The sequence below is a fragment of the Grammomys surdaster genome, unplaced genomic scaffold (assembly GCF_004785775.1).
Source record: "Grammomys surdaster isolate TR1022 unplaced genomic scaffold, NIH_TR_1.0 202, whole genome shotgun sequence".
NCBI lineage: Eukaryota > Metazoa > Chordata > Mammalia > Rodentia > Muridae > Grammomys > Grammomys surdaster.
In genome coordinates, this window is record NW_021604647.1 from 1,202,124 (window position 1) to 1,225,703 (window position 23,580).

At 43.6% G+C, this 23,580-nt stretch overlaps 2 protein-coding genes across 5 annotated transcripts; one reads left to right on the forward strand and one right to left on the reverse strand.

The window, feature by feature from the left end:
- Nucleotides 1-852: 852 nt before the first annotated feature.
- On the forward strand, nt 853-4,661 carry CUNH22orf39 (chromosome unknown C22orf39 homolog). Of its 4 annotated transcripts, none has more exons than XM_028770501.1 (3): nt 853-1,123; nt 3,667-3,740; nt 3,879-4,661. In XM_028770501.1, exons 1-2 carry the CDS (start codon nt 854-856, stop codon nt 3,712-3,714), a joined length of 318 nt encoding a protein of 105 aa, XP_028626334.1. In that variant the 5' UTR covers nt 853; the 3' UTR covers nt 3,715-3,740; nt 3,879-4,661. The 4 variants fall into 4 exon arrangements, with proteins under 4 accessions (XP_028626334.1, XP_028626332.1, XP_028626336.1 ...); XM_028770500.1 differs by lacking the exon at nt 3,667-3,740 and having other exon boundaries at nt 854-877; nt 956-1,123; nt 3,768-4,661; XM_028770499.1 differs by lacking the exon at nt 3,667-3,740 and having other exon boundaries at nt 3,768-4,661.
- A 14,855-nt stretch (nt 4,662-19,516) lies between these two features.
- On the reverse strand, nt 19,517-23,516 carry Mrpl40 (mitochondrial ribosomal protein L40). The gene is made up of 4 exons (XM_028770505.1): nt 23,357-23,516; nt 22,665-22,748; nt 20,957-21,115; nt 19,517-19,958 (listed from the first exon to the last, which is right to left on the reverse strand). Exons 1-4 carry the CDS (start codon nt 23,407-23,409, stop codon nt 19,634-19,636), a joined length of 621 nt encoding a protein of 206 aa, XP_028626338.1. The 5' UTR covers nt 23,410-23,516; the 3' UTR covers nt 19,517-19,633.
- Nucleotides 23,517-23,580: the final 64 nt, after the last annotated feature.

The window sequence follows — 23,580 nt, forward strand, 5'->3', positions numbered from 1 at the left end:
ATTCTGTTGCCTAATTTTGTTAGGCTTGAGAGAGCTTGTTCTTGCAGTGGGTCAGGTTTGGTTTGCAGCACTCACTTGGTGGCTTGTAGGCACCTGTAACTCCAGTTCCAGATGATCTTTGTATACATGTTGCACATACATATTTATACACATAAAATAAATGCGTTAATAAAAATGTGTGTGTGCATGCCAATGTGTAGATAAGAAAACAGCTCAGGAGTTCCTTCTGTCCCCTAGAAGGATACAAGGATCAAATTCACGTCCTTGATTCTGTTCACAAGTTTCTCTACGAACAGAGCCATCTCACCTTATGATCTCCAGTTAGGTTTTTTGTTGTTTTTGAGACGGGGGTGGGGTGGGGGGGAGAGGGGGGAGAATCTCACCCTATATCCCTATCTGGTCTAAAACTCACTGAGATGCCCCTGTTCTTGCTTCCTGAATGCTGGGATTAAGGGTGTGCAATGCTGAGTTTGTCACTTCTAGAACTTTAACCATTACTTATCCTGCACTGGCTCTCCTCTTCATACACCTAATCGAGCTCACCCACACTGAGTGTATGCTTAGGCCTGTAGTCAGATCTCTGTAGTTTCAGACCGCTAGGTGGATTAAGAGTATGTACTTCAAAAGCTGAACCACATATGGATTTGAAAAATAAAAACCGGGAGAACTGACCAGAACTACTGGATTTCAGACTGCTAATTAATACCTACGTGGCTTTGAAGCTAAACCACCCGCTTGACACCCGGTGGTGCGGCCTCTTGACTGTCAGCCTCTCAGTACAGACGTCCTGCTTAGCGCGCGTTTGCGTGGAGCTCATAGGTTCATGTCTCTGTCAGTCACACGGGGCCTGAGCATGGCGGTCGCAGGCAGCTGGCAGGTGAGTGTTCTGGGCTCCTGGGCTGGGTGGGGTCAGGCTATGGGGTCTGCCCGCGCTCTCCACTGTCTCTCCCCGCAGCCTCCCCGGCCGTGCGAAGTCTACCGTGCTGAGTGGGAGCTCTGCCGCAGCGCCGGGCACGTCCTACACCACTACTACGTCCACGGCCAGCGGCCGGATTGCAGGCAGTGGCTGCGCGACCTGATCAGCTGCCGCGAGTGGGAGGAGAGCCACAGCGCCGAGGCCCAGGTGCGCGCAGGGTGTGGATGTGTGCGCAGATCCTTCGGGGCACCCCCCGCCCCGTGTTCCCCTCCTGAGTACCCCAAAATGCGTTATCAACGGGACTTTAGACCGCGTCAATTACGGGGGGAGGGGCGCAGAAGGAAGGGAGGTATATAGAGGCTTGGAGAGAGGAAGGACAACATTCTAGCGTTCGAGTCATCAGCTTGTCAGCGAGCCCCCCTTCATCCAGCCCTTGGGGACAGGACGAAAGAGGAGAAAAGCCAAGGTTCCCGGAGTATGAGAGTGGACTATAGTGTATAGGAATGAGCCTGGGAGTACCTACAAGTTTTCCAGCACGTGTCAATTGAGTTACCTTTGGCAGGTCAGTCTGGATCTCAGTGTGAAGGGTACTGTAGAGGACAGAGAGACCAGTATGAAGGCTGTTGCTGGAGGTAGTCCTTTTCCTGGGCGATGTGAAGAAACCTCTACTCTAGATTGCATGTAGAATGCGGGATGGGACCAAAGAAAGGCTTCCACTTAATCTAGCTTGATGAGCAGTAACTTCCTTGAGTCACTTATAGAAGCATGGGTGACTCTCTGAAGCAGCAGCATTACCCGAAGACCCAACACGGGTGATCCCTGGAAAGCAAAAGCATCCAAGCAGTTCCCGAGTCTCTCTCCTCTTCCAGCCTTTGTTACTGTTTTTTTATAGTTTTGGGGAGAGCGCTGGTGATATTTTAAATCTCTAAGCTTCTTGCTCCTAAATTTAGTGGGCTTCCTGAGTCGGTGAGCCTCCCTCCTACCTCCAGGTGAGAGTGATTCAAAGCCTAGGACATAACTAAGACACAGGTGGCTCCCAGTATCCATTCATTAAACAAATAGTGGGCAATTCCTGATGCAGGGTGATAAGGGGAGCCCTAACTTTCCTGGGGCACACTGCTGTCTGGCATTGTCTGAAGTATGGCATTGCTTTCCTGGATAGTATGATGGAGAAGGGAGAAAGAAAACTCCAGGACACAGCAGAGGAGAGAGCATAAAGGAACAAGTGATTGGTGTTAAATATGTGAGCATTCTGAAACTCAGCAAACCAATGTGGAAAACACGTTGCTGAAACAAAACCAAACCAATAGACAGAAACATGGCAAAAGTAAAAAACATGGTGGAAAGCTTCTTTGTATGGCAAGAGATTGGAAACATACTGTCTGTAACTATATGTCAGCTATCATAAATTAGTGTAAGAAACAAAGATGTTTCTGGATAGAGAAATGGCCAGGGTCACGAAAAAGCAATTCACTGTGAAACTCAGAACACAGAAGCAATTATTTCTTTACCTTTTTGTTTTTTCTCCAGACAGGGTTTCTCTGTGTAGCTCTGGCTGTCCTGGAACTCACTCTGTAGACCAGGCTGGTTTTGAATTCAAGAGATCCACCTGCCTCTGCCTCCTTAAAGGCATATGCCACAACCACCTGACTTCTTTACAATTTTTAAAGTACTTTTATTCGCATATATATCTGTACCATGTGACTCTACTGCCTGAGGATTGTCTGGAACTGGAGTTTCAGATGGTTGTGAGCTGGTGTCTGAGTGCTGGGAATCTTAACTGCTTAGATTAACTTAACTGCTCTTAACTGCTGAGGGATCTCTCCAGCTCGTACAATTTTTTTTTAAAGTCTTTGTGTGTGTGTGTGTGTGTGTGTGTGTGGCATGCATGTGTATACATGTGCATAAATTGCATGTAGAGAGCCCCTCTGCTGACACCAGGTGTCTTCTTTGTCACTTCCCACCTTATACACCGAGGCCAGATCTCTCCATGAACTTGGACTGTCTGCAGCTCCTGAGTGCTGGAATTACAGGCATTCACTAACATACTCAGCCCTTATTTGCTTCTTAAGCAATAATGATCATTTTAGAGACAGGATCATAGCCCAGGCTGGTTTGAAACTTCAGATCCTTTTGGCTTTGCCCATCAACTGTTGGGAATACTATTGCTCCCAGTTTAAGAACATTTGTAAAGAGGCTTAGATAGCACCTGACACTTCGCCAGACTCAGCCCTGTCATAATACACTGTCCAGTGTCCCTGTTAGTAGTGGCTAAAAGAAGCTGGTGGGATGGGAGAGGCACCTTTTACACACACCCTGTGCAGAGTCCAACAGTAACTTTAGACTGCTCTCTCTTCCCCACTGAGTGTCCTCACTCCCAGACGAGGCAGGTGACGGGCTCCACACCCTCAGGTCCACTGTTGCTGAGGCTTAGCGGGTGTTTTGCATGGCTGAAGGCAGAGACTGCACATGGCTGTACATACTTATAATTGCAGCACTCAGGAGGTGGCGACAACAGCCTCAGAATTGACGGTCATACGTAGTGATCTTGAGGCCTGCCTAGGCTACTTGAGACCCTCTCTAAAAAAATTCAGAGAACACAAAATAAAACTGCTAAAGTACGATGACTTGTGATATGCAGAAAGAATGTCCTGGATCTGTGTGTGCCTAAACAGAACAGTTGTCAGAGTGTTGTGTAGAAGCAGCTGAGCTTGTGTGTACCGTATGCTCCCGTTTGTTCCTCTCTTCAGAAGAGTGCTGAGGAAGAGGATGATATAGGTGCCATGCAGCAGTACTAAGGACCCTAGAATCCAGTTGTGCAGCAGTAAGTGACCAAGTCTCATTTGTACAGCAATCCCTCTGTGAGAGCGAGCAGGCTCGGGTCCAGACTACTCAGAAGCACACCCTGGTATGGGCCTTGAGGCAGAGGCCTCCTGCAGACTGGAACCTCCCTCTTCCACAGGAGAAGGACAAGTGACAAGCAACTGCAACCCTACCCTTGACTTAGACTTTAACTGGCTCTTACTTGACCTGGAACACAGAGCAAGGCATTTCCAGCTCTAACTGCCTACTACCCACTGGATCTGGGCATCTCATCACTGTGATTGATACTCTGAAGGACACCTGTGTCCACATGCAGGACGCTAAGCACTGAGGCAGGTGTCTGTGAGCAGTCAGGTGGGTCCATCCTGTTCATGCCACCTCCCCTGAGAAGACCCCTGAGAGGTGGCAGTCCTGAGGTGTGGAAATCTCAAGTACACAGTAGTGGCCCTGACTTGTGTGGATCGAGAGCACAGTAGTCAGAATAAAGTTGCTAGACTACCTTATTCTGACAGAGCGACGCTCCTTGACCATGAGGGATGGACTGCAATGTCTTGTTTGGTGATTATCATTTATCCAAGTATGGAGCTCATACTTGCTCAGCTTCCCTGGAAACACAGTAGAGCATGCTCAGTGGGCAGGGCAACTTACCCCTCTGTACTAGCAATGCTTTCTGGTTTTGCAGATTTGCAATAAATAAATAAATAAATAAATAAATAAATAAACACACACACACAGGATTGCAGGAACCAAAGAGTCTGGAGTCAAGAAATCCAAGTCCCATGGCAGAGAGAGACAGAATTCAGGTCCAAGGAATATGGGATTTAGGCCTCCTGATTTCTCATTGTTAACGTATTTTAAAAAAAGCTGTTTCACATGTTTGATTCCAAGAGCAACCTGAAAATTAAAGCCATGTTACACTTTATACCTGTCCTAATTAGTGTTTCTATTGCTGCAATGAAACACCATGACCAAAAGCAAGCTGGGGAGAAAAGGATTTATTCAGCTTACATTTTCACATTGTATTCCAAAATCAGGATAGAAGCTCAAACAGGGCAGAAGCCAGAGGCAGGAGGTGATGCAAAAGCCATGAAGGGGTGCTGCTTACTGGCTTGCTCCTCATGGATTGCTCAGCCTGCTTAGAGAACTCAGGACCAAAAGCCCAGTGATAGCACCACCCACCAAGGGCTGGACCCGCCCCATCAATTACTAATTAAGAAAATGCTCTACAGCTGGAATTTATAGCAGCATTTTTTTGTCAACTAATATTCCCTCCTTTCAGATAACCCTAGCTCAGTGGCTTTCAATCTTCTTAATGCTTTGACCCTTTAAAACAGTTCCTCATGTCGTAGTAACACCCAAACCATAACATTATTTTCATTGCTACTTCATATCTGTAATTTTGTAACTGTTATAAATCAGAATGTAAATTTCTGATATGCAGGATATCTGATATGCAACCCCTGTAAAAGGGCCGTTCAACCCCCAAAGGCGTCAAGAAACCACAGGTTAAGAACTGTTGCTAGGCCGGGCGGTGGTGGCGCACACCTTTAATCCCAGCACTTGGGAGGCAGAGGCAGGTGGATTTCTGAGTTTGAGAGTTCGAGGCTAGCCTGGTCTACAGAGTTGAGTTCCAGGACAGCCAGGGCTACACAGAGAAACCCTGTCTCGAAAAAAAAAAAAAAAAAAGAGAGAGAGTAACAATATTAATTTCAAATTTTGTAACAATATATGCAGATAAAAACCTTAAATTTGTATCAATATATAAATTCTATACTAAGATAAGAAATTATAACTTCAATTTTGCATCAATTATAAAGATTTCTACCAATGTAAGTTTGTGGCTATATAATGCTTTGCTTAAGAATAAATTTAGGCCTGGTCTACAGAGTGAGTTCCAGGACAGCCAGGACTACACAGAGAAACCCTGTCTCAAAAAAAACAAAAAAAAAGAATACATTTAGTAATCCATCCCTTCTATTTCCTTCCTGTTCACAATTATGACCATTTCCAAATTATCCCTTAAAATGACAACCTATCTTTAATTTATAAAATAACCATAACTGGAGACCCAAACCCAAGGGATTGGGATGATGCCTCTCCACGACTTCTTCCTGCTGAAGAAGGGCAACAAAAATTCTTTAAAAGGGGAGGGGTAAGGAAGTTAGAAAATTTGGTTAGATTTAAGAAAGCTAGATTTAGCATCTGTTATCCAGTCTGTCTGCTTAGAAGGCTCAGGGCTTGACAGAAGTTCTTACTGGATCTATCTGAAAGGCTGGATGAGCTGAGTCCATGGGGAATCAGCAGCAATTCCTGAAGCTGTTCTTGAAGCAAGTCTCTGTACAGCACCAGGAAGCAGGGGCTGGAACAGCATGTCCACTCAGCATCCCCAAAGATGAGTCTTGCCAAAGGTATACATTCTATAATATATGAATCTCACAAACAAAATTTTAGTACTATTAGGATATTCATATAGATCAGCTAAGGATTAATTTTGTTCCTTCTTTGAGCAGGTGAAAGACAACTATAATTTTATGAATTGATTTGATCAATAACCAATCGTAATAAATCTTCATTCATGCCATATGAAGGAGGGCACCAAGAATCTTAAGGATTTCATAACCAACAAGATTTAGCTGAAGTTTTAGCCAGAGACACTTTCATGTCTAAGCCAGTTACTGGGCTGTTCCCATGTTGAGGAATCAGCAAATCAAGTTACCTGTCCTGTTTGATTTTCTCAAATTTTTCTTTTCTGTAGCCAAGACACAGAAAAGTCTTCCCCTGTCATATCTGATCCATATCATTCTAGAAGGGGTCCAAAATCTTTTCTTTTTTCCTGTAAACACAAATACAGAGCCTCTCTCCTGAAACAGCATGTCCTTGGCCCAGTAACAAGAAATCATTAAAAGTATAGATGAAATTAATTTAATAGCTCAACCTCTCTCCCAGGAGATTTTTAATATCATAAATACCACCAATCTTATACTCGTCTTCATTTTGATAATTAAAACAATTCATATTAATTAGAACAATATAAACAAATATTGTCAGTTGGGATAGGGCTCCTCCACTATCTCCTGTTTTGTTCTTACACAATTAATTTTTCATAGTGAGACCAAGCCCTAAGTTTCTACTGTCTGAGACAGATTAGGGTCCCTATCCCCTTCTTTTTGACTTACAATTTAAGATAAAAAGCCTCAAAGTATTTATTCATCTATGTATTTAACTTTAATTAAATTCCCTTCTTCTTACTTGTATAAGCCTATTTCCCGGGTCTATTTTTGTCACACCAGGCTGAGTAACCCCGTAAATCCCACGTAGACCATTTTCAAAGATCCCAAGAGCTGCCCTGGCATAGACATTTTAAAATTTATTTTAATTCATTTTTCTCATTCCTTCTATTCTCCCTCCTTGCCTTTATTTCCTACACTTGAGATCAAAGGCCTTGATTTATTTATTCCATGTATACTTAAGAACATTTAAACAATTACCATTATATTCCTTTCTATCCTTAAAAAACAATTAAATAAAAAAATTTGTTTTTTTTTTTTTTTTTTTTTGTTTTTTGAGACAGGGTTTTTTTTTTTTGTATACCCTTGGCTGTCCTGGAACTCACTCTGTAGATCAGGCTGTCCTCGAACTCAGAAATCCACCTGCCTCTGCCTCCCAAGTGCTGGGATTAAAGGTGTACACCACCACTGCCCGGCATAAATCAAGTTTTATTGCTCTCTGTCCTTTGATCATTTGGTCCCGTCTGACTGGCTCTCTGCCTTGTGCACTGTGTCTCTGCACAGCAGGGCAGAGCTCCCAGCACCTTGGAGCCCCAACCCTGAAGCAGCTAGAAGGGCTGCATACATCCCCGTGTTCCTTTGTTCTACTTCCTCAGCGTGGGAATCACGTGATTCAGCTCCTCTCACTGAGAAACTAGTTCTCCCCCCTCCTAATCTTAAATCGTGCCGTGTGCATTCCATTCGGCAATCTGCAATTAATTTTTAAAAGTGAGTTCTTGTCTACCACGTTGCATGCCATCTGTAGTGGTTGAATAAGTAATCTGCTCTATGCGCCTGCAGAGTCATGTTTCTAGCCAGCCACCAGAGCTCTCTGGATTTGTGAATGAACACACACACACACACACACACACACACACAGTGTTATTTTTAATGTGTCTTCATAGTTCAATAGCTAGGCACTTCTAATCTTTCTGTGGCTAGCACACACTCCCCTCTGATATTTCTGAGTCAACATTTTCTAAAGCTATTTTTTAGCTTTGGTTCCCTGGACCCAAGTTGGGGAGTGGCCCCTGGGGCTGCTTCCTCGGATTCTTATATGTTGGTGGACCTTTAATTCTCATCACTCTGCGTTCCCATCATGGCCATTCTCTCTGTCCTTCTACCCCTCAGTCCCTTGCCGGTGCAATTTAAAAGTCTGACCTCCATCTTCCTGCTCAGCCATTGCTGAACGGCAACTCTTTATCACCAATCAAAGCCAGCTGGGGTCGGGGACCCTCAGTGTCTGGAAGAGTAGTTTTTGGGAGCTACATGAAGACAAAGCATTAGAACTAATTCACAACAGAGCCATTATGGCCTTTACCATAACTGGCTGGTGCTGGGAACCAAACTATTAACTTAATTTCTGTTTTCCTCCTGATTGGTGGTTGTTAGACAGTGACGTGCCAGGGACAGACTTGTAACCTGGAGGGACAGATTTGTTGGGGAATAACCTGGAAACTGGTGCTAGGTACTGGCCTGATATTTAACTTGAGGTCAACCTTAGTTAAAATTCTCTAAGATGGACTCTGAAGTCAAAAGTTCTGGTTTCTCAGTACCAGTTTATGGTACAGTTTTATTAATCCTGCTGGAATTCAGAGAAAGTCTATGGAAGGAAGTCCAGATGTGGAGCCTGGATCCAAGTTATGAAGGAAGTAAGAGCTAAATCCTTGAGGAAACTTAGATAAAACCATGAATTTGGTTAAAACTTCTTGCCCACCCCACCTCCCTTTTTGAGACGGTTACTCTACATAGCCCTGGCTGGACTGGAACTCACTATGTAGGCCAGGCTTGGCTTGGACTCACAGAGATCCAGCTGATTCTTCCTCACAAGTGTTGGAATTAAAAGTATGTGCTGCTATATGTGTCTCTTCTTGCTTTTTTATAATACTGCTTTGTAGATACTAATATAAAATTGAGAGCAACAATTTTTAATTAAAGTGTAGCTGAGTATGGTGGCTCAAACCTTTAATCCCAGCAATCAGGAGGCAAAGGCAGGAGGATCTCTGAGTTTGAGGTCAGACTGGTCTGTAGAATGAATTCAAGGACAGTCAGGGGTACACAGAAAAACCCTGTCTTAAAAAAAAAAAAAAAAGAGAGAGAGAGAGAGACGTGAATTTTTCAAAATTGACGACAGGAGTTAAAAGTCTTAGATGAATCAGGAGGACTGTTGTCTGTTGATCTGTGTCCAAGAACTCATTCTAGAGAAAGCAGTCACCATTGGCAAGTGGCTCAGCACCTCACGTGTGTCAGTTGTAGTAAAAGTAAACAATTTTTTTTGTTTGTTTTTTTTGAGACAGGGCTTCTCTGTGTAGCCCTGGCTGTCGTGGAACTCACTCTGCAGACAAGGCTGGCTTCGAACCCTCGAACTCAGAGATCTGCCTGCCTCTGCCTCCCAGGTGCTGGGAGTAAACAAGTTTTAAATGAGAAGTAAACAAGTTTTAAATGACCAAAAGAGATCAGGCTGTGTCTGATAATTTTAATTGTTTTTGTAAAGCCGTAGTGGCTGGCACTTACAGGTTGATTATTCTTGAAACTCCATTGTTTTACATAGAGGTTTAACACTGGTATGTGACACTCTGAACTTTTAACATCTGTATATCACCTTTAAGTCTCCTCTTGCACATACCTTCAGCTAACACCTTCACAACTTGCATAAACCTTCCTCTCTTCCTTTCCATTCTGGAAACACCCAGCTATCTTAACTGTTTTTACAGCTTGTATGAACTTTTAATCTTTCTTTTTTATCCAGACATATCCATCATTTTAACATTGCATTCATCTTGCATTGCTATTCTCTTCCTCCGGTAAGGACAAAACTATTTTCTTGGCTGGGCAGTGGTAGTGCACGCCTTTAATCCCAGCACTTGGGAGGCAGAGGCAGGCGAATTTCTGAGTTTGAGAGTTTTTTTTTTTTTTTTGGTTTTTTGAGACAGGGTTTCTCTGTGTAGCCCCGGCTGTCCTGGAACTCACTCTGTAGACCAGTCTGGCCTCAAACTCAGAAATCCACCTGCCTCTGCCTCCCAAGTGCTGGGATTAAAGGCATGTACCACCACCGCCCGGCCCTTTTTTTTTTCTTAATCATTAGAGCATAATGGAATAGCAAAAAGCATTTTTAAAAGTCAGCAACAACAGTATGGTAGTTTTGAGTTTGTTTTTTTTCCCCATTGAAACTTGTTTGTGAGTTTACCTATTTCAATAGGAAGGCTGTTAGTAGGAAAAGCAACTTTTAAAAATGCACACCTTTAATCCCAGCAGGGTTTCTCTGTGTAGCTCTGGCTGTCCTGGAACTCACTCTGTAGACCAGGCTAGCCTCGAACTCTCGAACTCAGAAATCCACCTGCCTCTGCCTCCCAAGTGCTGGCAGTTTTAATTTGTATTTCTTGATGGCTAAGGATGTTGAACAGTTTTAAAGTGGTTCTCAGCCATTTGTGTTTCATCCTTTGAGAGCTCTCTGTGCCCTATTTTTAAAAATTATCTATTTATTTTAAGGTATGTGAGTACACTGTCACTGTCTTCAGGTACATCAGAAGAAGGCACTGAATCCCATTACAGATGGATGTGAGCCAGTGCTCTTAACCACTGAGTCAGCTCTACAGCCCTGATGTTCAAACTTTTTGAGTTGTTTTGTTTGGTTTGTTTTTCAAGTGTTTATTTGTTTTGTTTTTCAAGACAGGGTTTCTCTGTTTAGTCCTGGCTGTCCTGCAACCTGCTCTGTAGACCAGGGTGACCTTGAACTCAGAGATCTGGAGCCTTTGCCTCTAGAGTGCTGGAATTAAAGGCACTGACAAAACTTCCTGGTTATTTTTTGAGATCTTTATGTATTTGAAATATTTTAGATATTTACCTTCTGTGGGATAAGTAATTGGTGAAGACCTTTTCCAATTCTGTAACTTGCCACTTTGTTCAAGTGACAGGAGTGTCCTTTATCATACAGAAGCATCTCAGTTTCACAAGGTCCCATTGAGAGGTCAAACCTAGCCGGGCAGTGGTGGTGCACGGCTTTAATCCATCCCAGCACTTGGGAGGCAGAGGCAGGTGGATTTCTGAGTTTGAGGCCAGCCTGGTCTACAGAGTGAGTTTCAGGACAGCCAGGGCTACACAGAGAAACCTTGTCTCGAAACACCCCCCCCACCCCCACCCCCCAAAAAAAAGAAAAAAAAGAGAGAGAGAGAGGCCAAACCTACTCCATCTTGGGACTGGCCTCCATGAACAACAACAACAAAAAAAAATCCTGAGAACTTACCCTGCAGCAGAACCTAAGCTGCACCCATGTACCAAGAAGGAGCCGGCCTAAGGCTTGTCCTTGGCCAGAGTTACTCTGTAGCTACTTCCTAGCCAACAGTTAATCAAAAATTAGTTTGATTGTTTCAGATGTACCTTCAGATCATTTGTGATTGTACAGTCTTGCTTGAGAGTACCCACCTGTTGGTTTATAGTCATTCTATGAGATGCTTGCCAGACTGGAACCCCTCCCTCACTCTCTCGCTTGCTCTATTTTTCTATAAAAACTTGTCTTGCTGCAGGTTCAAGGTGGCTCCACTGTCCCTTCCTGCCCTGCTGTGTCAGGGTTGGGTTGGAAGAGAGCCCAAGCCTGAGCCTGTAATAAAGAGACCCTAACGCTATTGCATCAGAGATGGCTCCGTGGTGGTCTTCTGGGGTTCATAAACACTTCCTGGCACACCATCTATTACTTGTTGATCCTAGTGCCTGTTCAGAAAGTCTTTTCCTGTGCCAGTGAGTTCAAGATCATTCCCTCACTTCTCTTCTACCAGGTTTAGAGTATCTGCTCTTATGTTGAGGTCCTTGACCCAATTGGAGTTCAGTTTTGTGCAGGGTGATAAATATGGATCTATTTGCATTCTTCTATGCAATTCCTCCTGACTCAAAATCCTCTGACTGGGCCTTCCAAGATTGGCGTTATCAGCTGGGTAGAAGTGGCACATGCCTTTAATCCCAGCACTTGGGATCCTGCCCTAGAGTGAATTCCAAACTGGATTCAGCCATCCAGTTTGGCTAGCACCTGTTGCAGGAAATATTAAAAAAGAACAGCAAGTTTCAGCGCTATGCCTAGCACCGGCAGGTCACAGGGCACCAGCGGGGTGTTCTAGTCTCGGAAGACTCTCTGGCCTGGTGGCTCCCAAAGTATCTCCACCCAGATCGCTAGGTTCTCATTGGCAGGTCCTTACCACCCCCATGCTTCAAAACCCCCATGGCCTTTGGGGTGCATTTCAGGCAAACCCATGCTTTGCCGTTGTACCTTTCTCTCTGGAACTCAGTTGAGTCGCCTCGAGAAAAAAACACCACACCAAATTCAGTTCAGAAACAATGGTAACTCAATCTCTGGGTGCAACAACTAGAATGCTAATCTTGTAAGCCATATTAAATTTAAATCTTCCGGTGGTGAATCCGCCAGGATTTACCATAAGCCGGGAGACCCTACTAACTACATTTTGCCCTGTCACTATCCTGACCAAAAAGCCCCAATCTCTCTCCTGCTTCCTCTCTTCCCCTCTCCAACCCGGAAGTCCCTCCTACTCGGCTAGTACTCACTCCTGTTTGCAGCCCCTCACAGGAGAGTGGAATTAACATCAAAAATACAAATAGCACCAGGCTTATCCACAACAAGCACCATTTGTTGAAGATGCTCTCTTCTTTCCCAGTGTGTATTTTTAGCTTATTTTTTTGTAAAAAATCAGGTGTCCATAGATGTGTGGGTTTATGTCTAGATATTCAATTTGACTCTTCTGATCTACATGTCTGTTTTTATGCCAATACTAAGCTGTTTTTATTACTATACTTCTGGAGAAGAAATTGAAATCTGGATTGGTGATACTTCGAGAATTTTTTTTTTTTAGATTTGTTTTTTGTATGTGAGTACACTGTTGTTGTCTTCAGACACACCAGAAGAGGGCATCATATCCCATTACAGATGGTTGTTAGCCACCATGTGGTTGATGGGAATTGAACTCAGGACCTCTGGAAGAGCAGTCAATGCTCTTAACCACTGAGCCATCTCTCCAGCCCCAGATATTCTTTTATTATTCAGGATTATGTTTATAGGTTGTTTTTATTTGTTTGTTTTGAGATAGGGTTTCTCTGTGTAGCCCAGGCTGTCTTAGAATTCTTTATATAGGCCAGGCTGACCTTGAATTCAGAAATCAGCCTTCCTCTGCCTCCTAAGTGCTGGGATTAAAGGTGTGTACCACCTCTACCCAACTGATAACGCTCATCTTGGAAGGCTGAGTCAGGAAGATTTGGAGTTCAAGGCCAGCCTGGTTTGCGTAGCCAGGTCTTGTCTCAAGACCAGAAAAATTACAAAAATGTACTATTATACTACTATGAAGGATTTGCTCTGATCACTTGGCTCTGGCAGGGAAGTAGGAAGGTTGCAACAGCAGCCCAGCTCAGAATGAGAGGCTGTAGCCGTGTTAACCTGAGAAAGGGCTGTGGAGTTGAGGGAAGCAGTGCTGATAGGACAAAGGCACCATAAACTGTGGTTGAGAATCTAGATCTAGGTAGGATCCTTTGGCTGGAAGGCATCTGAAGACCCGCCCTTTCATTGTACAGCCAGAGGCTTCAGTCCAGCTGTTCTGAGTCCTAAAAACAATGCCCAGAGTGGCCAGAAGAAGGATGAGTTTGATGGCCCATTAGTTCCCCTTTCAGAGGTCACCTAAGCTGCTTTCAGGGATTTGGCACCAGTCTCTCTTTAACTGCTTTAATCTGAGAAAATGTAGAGGGGTAGCAGTTAAAGTACTTGAGATGAGGGTCCATCTAAAAGAATACAGCAAAACTTAACAAATGCCAGAGATCCAGAACATAGATCAGGAAAAAATTACTGTACAACACTGTAGGGAACATTAAGAGACAAAGTTGATGAGGAAACGTTTACATCAAGATTAACAGGAGTTAATATAAGTGTAGATATAAAGTTAACATAAGGTTAGGTGCTATAGTTCAGATGGCTGGACCATGTAACCATAGTTCTGTGGAAGAATATGGTAACTGTAATTAGCTGTTTGTTACATCAAACTCAGCATAAGAAACAAAAACAAAACAAAAACCTCCACATAAGGAACAAGCATTTGAAATTTGTAAAAGAAGTCAGTTAAAGTCAGTATCTAATTGACAATTTAAAATAGATAAAATCCTAGTGAGGTTTTTTTTTTTCAATTTTTTAAAAAATTTTATGTGCATTGGTGTGAGGGTGTCAGATCCCCTGGAACTGGAGTTACAGTTGTGAGCTGCCATGTAGACGCTGGGTGTTAGTATTCTGTCTAAACTCCACCTCCACAGTTACCTGGCAACAACCAGGTAGGCGTGCCCACCATAAAAGGGGCTGCTTGCCTCCTCCTCTCTTATTCTCTTACTCTCTTGCCTCTAGGTTTTCTCTGTCCCCTCGCCCTTCCCTCCTACCCTTCCCCCTCTCTCCACGTGGTCATGGCCGGCCTCCACTTCTCTTCTCTCTCCTCTTTCTTCACCATCTTCTCCCGTTTCTCTCTCTACCTTTGCCCTCTGCCCTGAATAAACCCCCTCCCCTTTGGAACCATTTGGTCTGGTGTTGTCTATTCCAAGCTGTGTGCCGAAGTCTAACACTGGGAATTGAACCTATGTCCCCTGGAAGAGTAGCCTGTGCTCTTAACCACTGAGCCATCTCTCCAGCTTTTGAGTTATTTTTATGGTCTAGCAAAGTTTCAAATGGCACCCTGGATACTCTGGGTAAGTTACCCAGTTACCAAAGCTGTAGACTGATGACAGAGTATCTATCTGGCAGCCTTTTTAAATCAGGGAGCATGGTTAGGACACAGGGTGCCAATATTACATCTGTGAGAAGTGCTCTTCTACAAAGAAATATTGTTACCAGGAAGAGAATCATTACTGAGAAACCATTGTCCAAATAGTGCCTTATATGGTTGAGTAATGTGTGAGGACTGTTAAAGAAACATACATATTGGTCATTTTAATCCTGGTTATACTTTCCTTCTGGGTGTTTAAGACCATCTAGGTCCCAGAATTAATCACTTTTGCTGTCAGGGCCAGGTGAAGATCTGGTTTCCAGGGGTCACATGGACTTGGGAGGGGTCTCTGGAGCCCTAGTCTGTCTTTTGCCACTAGTCTTTCTATGTGAGTGTAGAGGACTTTTATTCTTCTTAACTCTCCTCTTTTCAGACTGGACATTGGTTAGTGTCTATTCAGTGAGGTCTCCATGCCTCCCTGAACAAGAAAAAAGGTGGTTTTCCATAGTTATGGGCATTTTGAGAGATGCTCCACAGTTTTCTGGCACTTAGTTGACCTTCGGAAGACAAGGAGGGAAATATTTTCTATTTTAATTCCTCTGACCACATCAGTGTAGGTCTCCAAGGATGATTATTGAACACTTAGTGGGTTAACTGCACCAGTTTGGTATTCTTAACTAATGTACAGTGTTTAAGTGAAGCATGAGTGGAAACTAAACGCTTTAAAATAAGCCTTGATTAGAAATACCTAATTCTATATTGCTAGACCCTCTGGAAGCACTCATGGTGATTCTCTTTTAAGAAGAGAGTACTGCCGGGCAGTGGTGGCACACACCTTTATTCCCAGCACTTGGGAGGCAGAGGCAGGTGGATTTCCGAGTTCGAGGCCAGCCTGGTCTACAGAGTGAGTTCCAGGACAGCCAGATATACTGAGAAACCCTGTCTTGAAAAAATAAAAAAATAAAAAAGAAGAGAGTATTATCTAAATTAGGAGATCCTTTCACAATTCATCATATGTAAATTGGGTTTAAGTCTCTGTAATCTAGAGAGTAGTCAATTAGAAAACAAAAACAAAGCAGAACAAAAAAATTTAAAAATATTTAGAAGGTGATTGTATAAACTGAGGACTACTCCATGGTATAGTTTATTGTAGATATGAGAGAAAGAGAGAGAGAGAGAGAGAGAGAGAGAGAGAGAGAGAGAGAGAAAGAAGGGGGGAGAGAGAGAGAGAGAACATGAACAGACAGAGGTGTCTAGAAGAGTTCAGAGCAGAAATAGAAAATAGTAGACTGAAAATGGCCAACAAACTGGACTTGGCCATGAGAGAAGCCAGGAGGAGAGCACAGAGAAGGAGAAAAAGTTGGGGAGAGCTGAGATGAAGACAAAGACAGTGGCCCATAGAGGAAGCATAGCCAGAATAGCAGAGTTATAAGGATAATGAGCAGCTGGGGAGGGGGAAGCCCATGAGCAGGAGTTTAGGATAGGGGAGGAAGTGTGAAGAGCTAGGATGCTAGCTAGCATGAGCTTTGAAAAGAATAACAGGTACTTGTGATCCTGAGGACTCTGGAGGCCACCACGAACTTTGGTATGCTAATAGGCACCACAGATTGATAGCCACTTAGCTCTTCTGCCAGTAAGAAGAGAATGGCTCCTTCTGGTAGAGTGGAAGAAGCTTTACAAGTAACACACCCAAGTGAAGAATGTGCCATCTCCAGAAACCAAATAGGCCCACAAAGTGCTGTGCTTCTGTCTTGGTGGTGGGAGGGGCCAGGTGCAATAACTTATCCTTCACCTTAGAAGGAGTATCTCTCTTTACCCCACACCACTAAACTAAGAATTTCATTACGGTGAAATGTTCACCTCTGGCCCTTGAATTTGGTTGGATTTATTTCCCATCCTCAGATGTGCATGCATGTTACCAACAAGTCCTAAGCGGTTGCTACCTCTTGCTCATTTGGTCCAGTTAGCATAATTTAGTCAATATAGTAGATCAATGTGATATTTTGGAGGCCGGGCAGTGGTGGCGCACGCCTTTAATCCCAGCACTTGGGAGGCAGAGGCAGGCGGATTTCTGAGTTCGAGGCCAGCCTGGTCTACAGAGTGAGTTCCAGGACAGCCAAGGCTACACAGAGAAACCATGTCTCAAAAAACAAAAAACAAACAAACAAAAAACCAAGAAAGAAAAAGATAAATTGGACTTCATGTAAATGTAAATTTTAGTGCATTGAATGATTATTGACAGTAGTGTCTGGAGAGATAGTACAATGGTTAAGATCACTTGTTGCCTTTGTAGATGACCTTGGTTCCATTCCCAGCATCTACATCGTGGCTCACAGCTCTTTTTAACTTCAGTTTCAGGGGAGTTATGGATGTAGGCATTAGCCATGAATTTAGTGATATACAGACATACATGAAGGGAAAATACTATATACATAAAAAAAAAAAAGGTTACTGATAGTAAAAAGGCAACACAAAGAATGGGAGAAAACATTTGTAAATCATGTCAGTAGCCATTAGGAAATACAGGTCACTATCACAAGACCACCTCCCACCAATGAGAAAAGCTATTACTCAAAACCCTACCAGTAATTATAGATAACGAAGTGTTGGTAGGGATATGGGAACATCAGAACTATTGTATACTATTGATGGTAATGTATTCAGGGAGCATATGGGCTTCTGCAAAAATAGGACACAGTGGTACAGTACTTGGGAGGTAGGAGGAACAGGGACTCACAGTCAACTTTGGCTACATAGTGTGTTTTAAAAAAAAAGTAAAATAAATAGAATTATCATAAAACAGCAGTTCCCTTTCTGGGAATAAATTCAAGAAAATTAAAGCAGAAAGCTGGGGACATAGTTAAATGGGAGAACATTTTCATAGCATGCTCAAAGCCAGTATTTTCATCTCTGTCACTTTTTCCTCAAAAAGGAATTTAAAGCAGGTTCTTGAAGAGGTCTGTGATCAGAGTAGCCTTGTTTCTGACAGCTAAACCACAGAAACAATGGCAAGATGAATGGAGAAATAAAATATGGTCTATTCTTTTTTTTTTTTTTTTTTTTGGTTTTTCGAGACAGGGTTTCTCTGTGTAGCACTGGCTGTCCTGGAACTCACTCTGTAGACCAGGCTGGCCTTGAACTCAGAAATCCTCCTGCCTCTGCCTCCCAAGTGCTGGGATTAAAGGTGTGCGCCACCACCACCGGCAATATGGTTTATTCATATGCCTAATTCATCCTAGAGAAAAACAAAACAAGAGAGAGATCAAGGCCAGCCTGGGTTACAACAGTGAGATCCTGTTTTAACCCCACACCATACCAGAGAAGGGGAAAAAAAAAATCTAACAATATGTGCATGGTGGCACATACCAGTAGGTAGTTACTTGGGAGGCTGAGGCAGGAAGATTAGTTGAATCCACGTTGGGAGCAGTGTTCTAAAAAATTAAATATATAAATAGAGGCAATATGCTTGGAGAAATTAGGATAGGCAGAGATCAATAATGATTCCACTTACTGAGGTACAAGTCAGACTCATGCAACAGAAAAGAGAGTGGCAGTGGTTTTTCTGAGAAGATGAGTGTTTCATGATATAGCTCAGGTTAGCCCTCAGTCTCCCAAGTAGCTCGAACTACAGTCATATGCCATAGCTGGCAGAAGTTCTTTAATAGGTAGTTTTCTGTTTCATAATGGAAAGTCCTAGAGATACACAGATGATAGCAATAGTCTTAATATGCTCTCAATATGCATGAGACACATACAACTCACTCAGTTAGAAATGGTCAAGTGAGTAAATTTGTCTTTAATCACAATAAACAAATTTTTTTTTTCCTTTTCTTTCTTTTTTGGTATGTGACGCTGGGAGTCAAAGCCAGACGCTTGAATATGCTAGACCATCTCCCATGAAGTTGTATCACCAGCCCTTAATAATCTAAGTTCATAGTGAGACAAAATTTTCCCCTGGTTTATTTGCATTAAAGAACTTAAGAAGCCAAAGCCTTTCTGAAGTTGCACCTCAGGTCACTGGGAAAAATGGCACCACATTGCCACTGGGCCAAACCCTCCTTCACATGTTGATGTCTTAACCCCCAGCATCCCAGAGTGTGGAAGCCAGGTGTTTAAGGAGGTAGTTAAGCTACAGTGAGACCATTAAGTTTGTTGTACACTAACATGACTGTGCCATCAGATGAGAAAACAAAGACTGATACCAACCTCTCAGGCATGCGAAGACCTCAACTTGGGGAGTTGTAGAAAACCTGTTGTGTAATATGTCCACACTATAGCATTTTGTTACAGCAGCTGGAGCAGAATACTATATTCACTAGCTTAGAGTCTTGGTTTTGTTTCAGAGACAGGGTCTCAAATTATATCTCAGGGGATAGCCTTAAACTCCTGGTAGTCTTTTTGCTTCAGATTAATTGTAGCAAATGCAAGTCTCGGGCCTGTCTCATCCTTTTCTGGAGGCCAGAACAGATTTCACTAACGTGTTTCTGACTTGTTCTAATCTTGAAAGCCCTTCCTCACCTTGGCAAACCAAGGGGAAATTTTGCAGCTGCCCCCCAGCAAAGGTCCAGCTTCCTCTGTCACACTTACCCAGCATGCTTTTCACCTTTGAGTTATTACATGCTTTCTGCAAACAGCTTAGAATACAACTGAAATCTTTAGTTTCCAGCCACATCCCCACTGGAAAGGAAGGTTCTTGTCTTTCTGTCATTGTTTTACCAGCATCTGAAAACCCCAGTCAAACTTAGGCGGAATTCATTTTGATTAAAATAAACGACAGAGACATTTTTAATTACCCTTTATTTGTTCCTGGGATGACTTATCTGTGGGAAGTCAACTTTATATTGCTAGTCCAGACTCCTAGGGCCAGCATGGTTTGAGAATAGCAGTTTTCAGTTCTATTTTTTGAATTCTACTTGTGTGTACACCTTGGTGATGTCATTGTACCTGCCTTCAGGGGCCTGGTAGTTGGAGATAGGTGGCGTGTAATGTGGCCCTTCTTTCTCAAAGGGGAATAGGCTAGTGTCCCGCTTTATGGCCTCGGCATATAGCTCTGTAGACTCAAGTTTCAGCTCTTCCAGGGCTTCCTGCTGGGCTTCCAGCATGGCTCTGATGGTGTCCCTCTCCATCTTATGCTCCTGCTGCTTATACAGTGCCCACCTCTTCAGCAGAAGAGCTCTCCGCTCACTTTCCTCAAAAGAATGCTCCTCCTGAGGTCGCTGTCTGTGAACACATAGTCCAAACGTGTGAGGACAAAGAGTACTGACCCTGTTGCAGAGAGACCCTTGTGACTGCAGACGACCTAAGTGCCCTACCACCAGCACTGCCCTACCACCAGCACTGCCCTACCACCAGCACTGCCCTACCACCAGCACTGCCAGGCATAATCAGGTAACCAGGGCTCAGGAAAATAGTAAAATTAGGGATATATTAAGAATGTAATGTCAGGGCTGGAGAGAGGATTCAGAAGTTAAGAGCATTTACTGTTCTTAGAGACCATAATTTCTTTCTCAGTACCAGAATTAGGTGGCTAACGACTGCTTAGAAGTCAAGCCATAGAGCATCTGCTGCCTGTAAGGATACTTGTATTCATACGAACATATTCCCAACACACATAATTACATATTTAAAAAAACCCAGCATAGAACATGGCAGCAGTTGCTTTCCTCCGGCAGGAGCTGCTTGGAGAGAACTATACTGTTTCTGCCCCAGACAAGTCCTCCTTTTGGTGAGCTGGAGTACAGAAGAAAAATGAGACAAACACCAATTAGAGACAAGAGCTTGTTTAGTCCTGGAACACCAGAAAAGCACTGGTGCTTCCCAACTTGTACGGTTTTATAAACTGTGCACTTTTTAAAGAAAGCACGAGCAGCTAATCTTACACACAATACAACTGCAACACACACTAACTGAACATTTGTACAAGAGGCTGAGAGTTTTCTACTGTGGTGGTAGGATGTGGGCTACAGAGCTAGGGTTGATGTCATGGGTCACAGCCAACACTCACGGAAATGAACAACGTGACCCTTGGAGCAAAGCTGATCTAAACTCCCTTGAGTATCTTCCTCCAAATCCCAAAAAGCACAATCAAGGTGAAAAGGATTCAGGCCAGGGCCAAGTCAAACCTACTCACCTGTTCCCATCACAGACATGAACTTCAATTAGAACTACTTGAGGGAATTCCTTTGCATTAAGGATGTCTCCCAGAGGAGAACCCTTACCTTGATTTATCCAAGAACCTCACAGGGGTAATAAAATCTTCAATAGGAATCAGTTCTTGGGTGGCTTTTTCCAGTTTTCGGATCCTCTTTTTCAAGCGATCCTTTGCTGCTTGATCCTTTCTAGGGTCTACCTTCTTCTTCTTTCGTAGAGGTTCTGCTCTAGTGGGTACAAACATTTAATCTCAGGACAGATATGATGCTAAATAAAGGGCCTCATACTTGTACTATATGCTACAAGAAAGTTGTCCACTGTCTTCACGAGGACTGTATGGGTCCTTTATTTACTTTCCAGGAAGCATCACAGAAGGAGAGGTATTCACTAAGAGAAAGTGTTGTTTCTTTCTTTTTGGGGGCAGGAGGTACTGAGACGGGGTTTTTCTTTATAGCCCTGGTTGTCCTGAACTGACTCTGTAGACTAGGCTGGCCTCAAATTGTCTCTGCCTCCCAATTGCTGAGATTAAAGGACTGTGCAACCGCTGCCCAACTTTTTTTAATTTATTTTTTGAGTCTTACATAGTCATGGCTTGTGTTGAACTGGCTATGTAGTCAAGGATGTCCTTGAACTCTGATCCTACTGTCTCTTACCTCCAGACTTCCAGTGTAGTCATTTTCTACCTCTCCTGGTGTCATGGTGCTGGGGATAAACTTAAGGCTTTGTACATGCTAGGACATGGATGCAATAAACCAAGCTACATCCTGAGCTTGGAGGTGTCCTTCTGTGATTCAGGCGTATCTTCAACCTGCCCTGAGAAGTCAACCTGCTGAACTAATGGATTAAAAGCTCATTCACATTTTAAATGAATCTGTGATTTACAAAATGCTTCAAGACTAAAAGAGAGATGGCACAGTGGTTAAGAACACTTGTTGCTCTTGCAGAGGACCTGGGTTCTGTTCCCAGCACTCACATGGTAGCTTTCTACCATCATTAATTCCAGTTTTAAGGGATCTGGGATCTTCTTCTGGCCTTTGTGGGTACCAGGCATGCATACATACTCATACATGCAGACATAACACATTAAAAAATTAGTCATGTCCTAAAGCTTTGGCAATTATCTGGTTTACTTTTGGGCACAGACCTCCCAGGAGATATGTGGCATTAGGAACAATCAAATATGAAGCTGGAGAGATGGCTGAGCACTTAAGAGTGCCTGCAGATCTTAAAGATTGGACTTTGGTTCCCAGAATCCACATCAGGGGCTCACAACTGCTTATAACTCTAGGAGATCTGTAACCCCTGACTGGCCTTTGAGGGCACCTGAAACACAAGTGTATACATATGCCAGGCACATACACATCTAAAAAAAAATCTTAAAACAAATCTTTTAGCATTAAAATAAACTAGATCAAGTCCCAAGAAAGCATCCAAAGTTCCTAGAGGAACTATTATTAGTCTTTGAAACTTCCTCCCACTCAGTGAATCAGAATGAGCAGGGAAGAGCAAAGCCTATGGAAATACAGAAGTTAAGATATGCCCTTTGAAACACACAAGAGTCCTTAAATCTAGCTGCTACTTATTTACACTACTCAAGTAGCAATACATATCATAGCACAGAGCTTGTTGAAAGAACAGAGGCATTCACTTAAATTTAACTATTAGTTCGATAGACTGAAATTTGCTAACCAAAGGTTGGGCAGTCTTGCTTTGTTTTGGTCATATGCAAACATGTGTTTCTAGACCCCAAGAGCTAAGGGTCATGTTGAATTTTACCTCATGGGGATGAGTTCCCAGAAGGACAGCAAGGAAGCTCTCTGGTGGGTGTGTCTGACCTGTGCCTGGCAGGTACCAGGGATCCTGAAGGAGAGAAGGGTATGTATAAAGAACTGTTTGGGGAAAGAGAAGGCACATACACATAACTATAGGGCTTCCCAAAACCTAGAGGATGTTTGTAAGTATTTATTTTGCATTTTTCAGACAAAGTCTCCCTAATTCAGGCTATCCTGGAACTTGAGGCAATTCTCTTGCCTCAGCTAATCCACCATGCCTAAATTTATTTGTATTAGGCTAGGAAGGGCAAAGTAAGGATTTTTCAAAACTCCGTTTCTCACTGGGGCAGTTTTTACTTGCTCCGGCAGGATTTTTTTTTCTTCTTTTTTAAGATAGGGTGTAATATAGCCAGAGTTTTACACGTGGTATGCAGCTGTTGATGACCTTGACTTTCTGACCTAGCCTCCACCTCCATAGTGCTGGGGTTGCAGGAGTAGGCCAGCACTTAGGCAGGGCTGAGGTTTCACATTTGTTAGGCAAGTAGTCTGTCTGTGAGTACATTCCCAGTTCGGATTTTCATCCGCAACAGATGAGGTAAACTCATCCCAAAAATAATCTGCGAGCGCCTACGAGCAGCTACGGTGCAAAGCCCGCGCACGCGCCCTGAGTACTCTGCCACCCGCGGCTCCACTCACCAGCTCGGAGGCCGCACAGCCCGCGCAGCACACAGCATCACAGCGGTAGCCATAGCTTTTCTCGCCACCCGCAGGCGGGCAGCTTCCGGGAGCGCGCCTCTGGGCGGTCCGACCTGAGGTACCCGGTGGGGTCCCGCAGGCCTCTGCCCGGAACACGCCGGTCTGAGATTCGGAGAGGCGGGCCCGCATATGGCCCCGCCCCCGACGCAGCCCCGCCCCGGGCA

Bases quoted from the DNA above. Each gene is read 5' to 3' on its own strand.
- CUNH22orf39 (XM_028770499.1), top strand. From the start codon at position 854: ATGGCGGTCGCAGGCAGCTGGCAGGTGAGTGTTCTGGGCTCCTGGGCT. The intron at 1,124-3,767 runs GTGCGCGCAGGG...TCATTTGTACAG, and splicing joins GCCACAGCGCCGAGGCCCAG to CAATCCCTCTGTGAGAGCGA.
- Mrpl40 (XM_028770505.1), bottom strand. From the start codon at position 23,409: ATGGCTACCGCTGTGATGCTGTGTGCTGCGCGGGCTGTGCGGCCTCCG. The intron at 22,749-23,356 runs GTGAGTGGAGCC...TCTCTCCTTCAG, and splicing joins GCTGTGCGGCCTCCGAGCTG to GATCCCTGGTACCTGCCAGG. The intron at 19,959-20,956 runs GTAAGGGTTCTC...ATGTGTTCACAG, and splicing joins AGGTTCTTGGATAAATCAAG to ACAGCGACCTCAGGAGGAGC.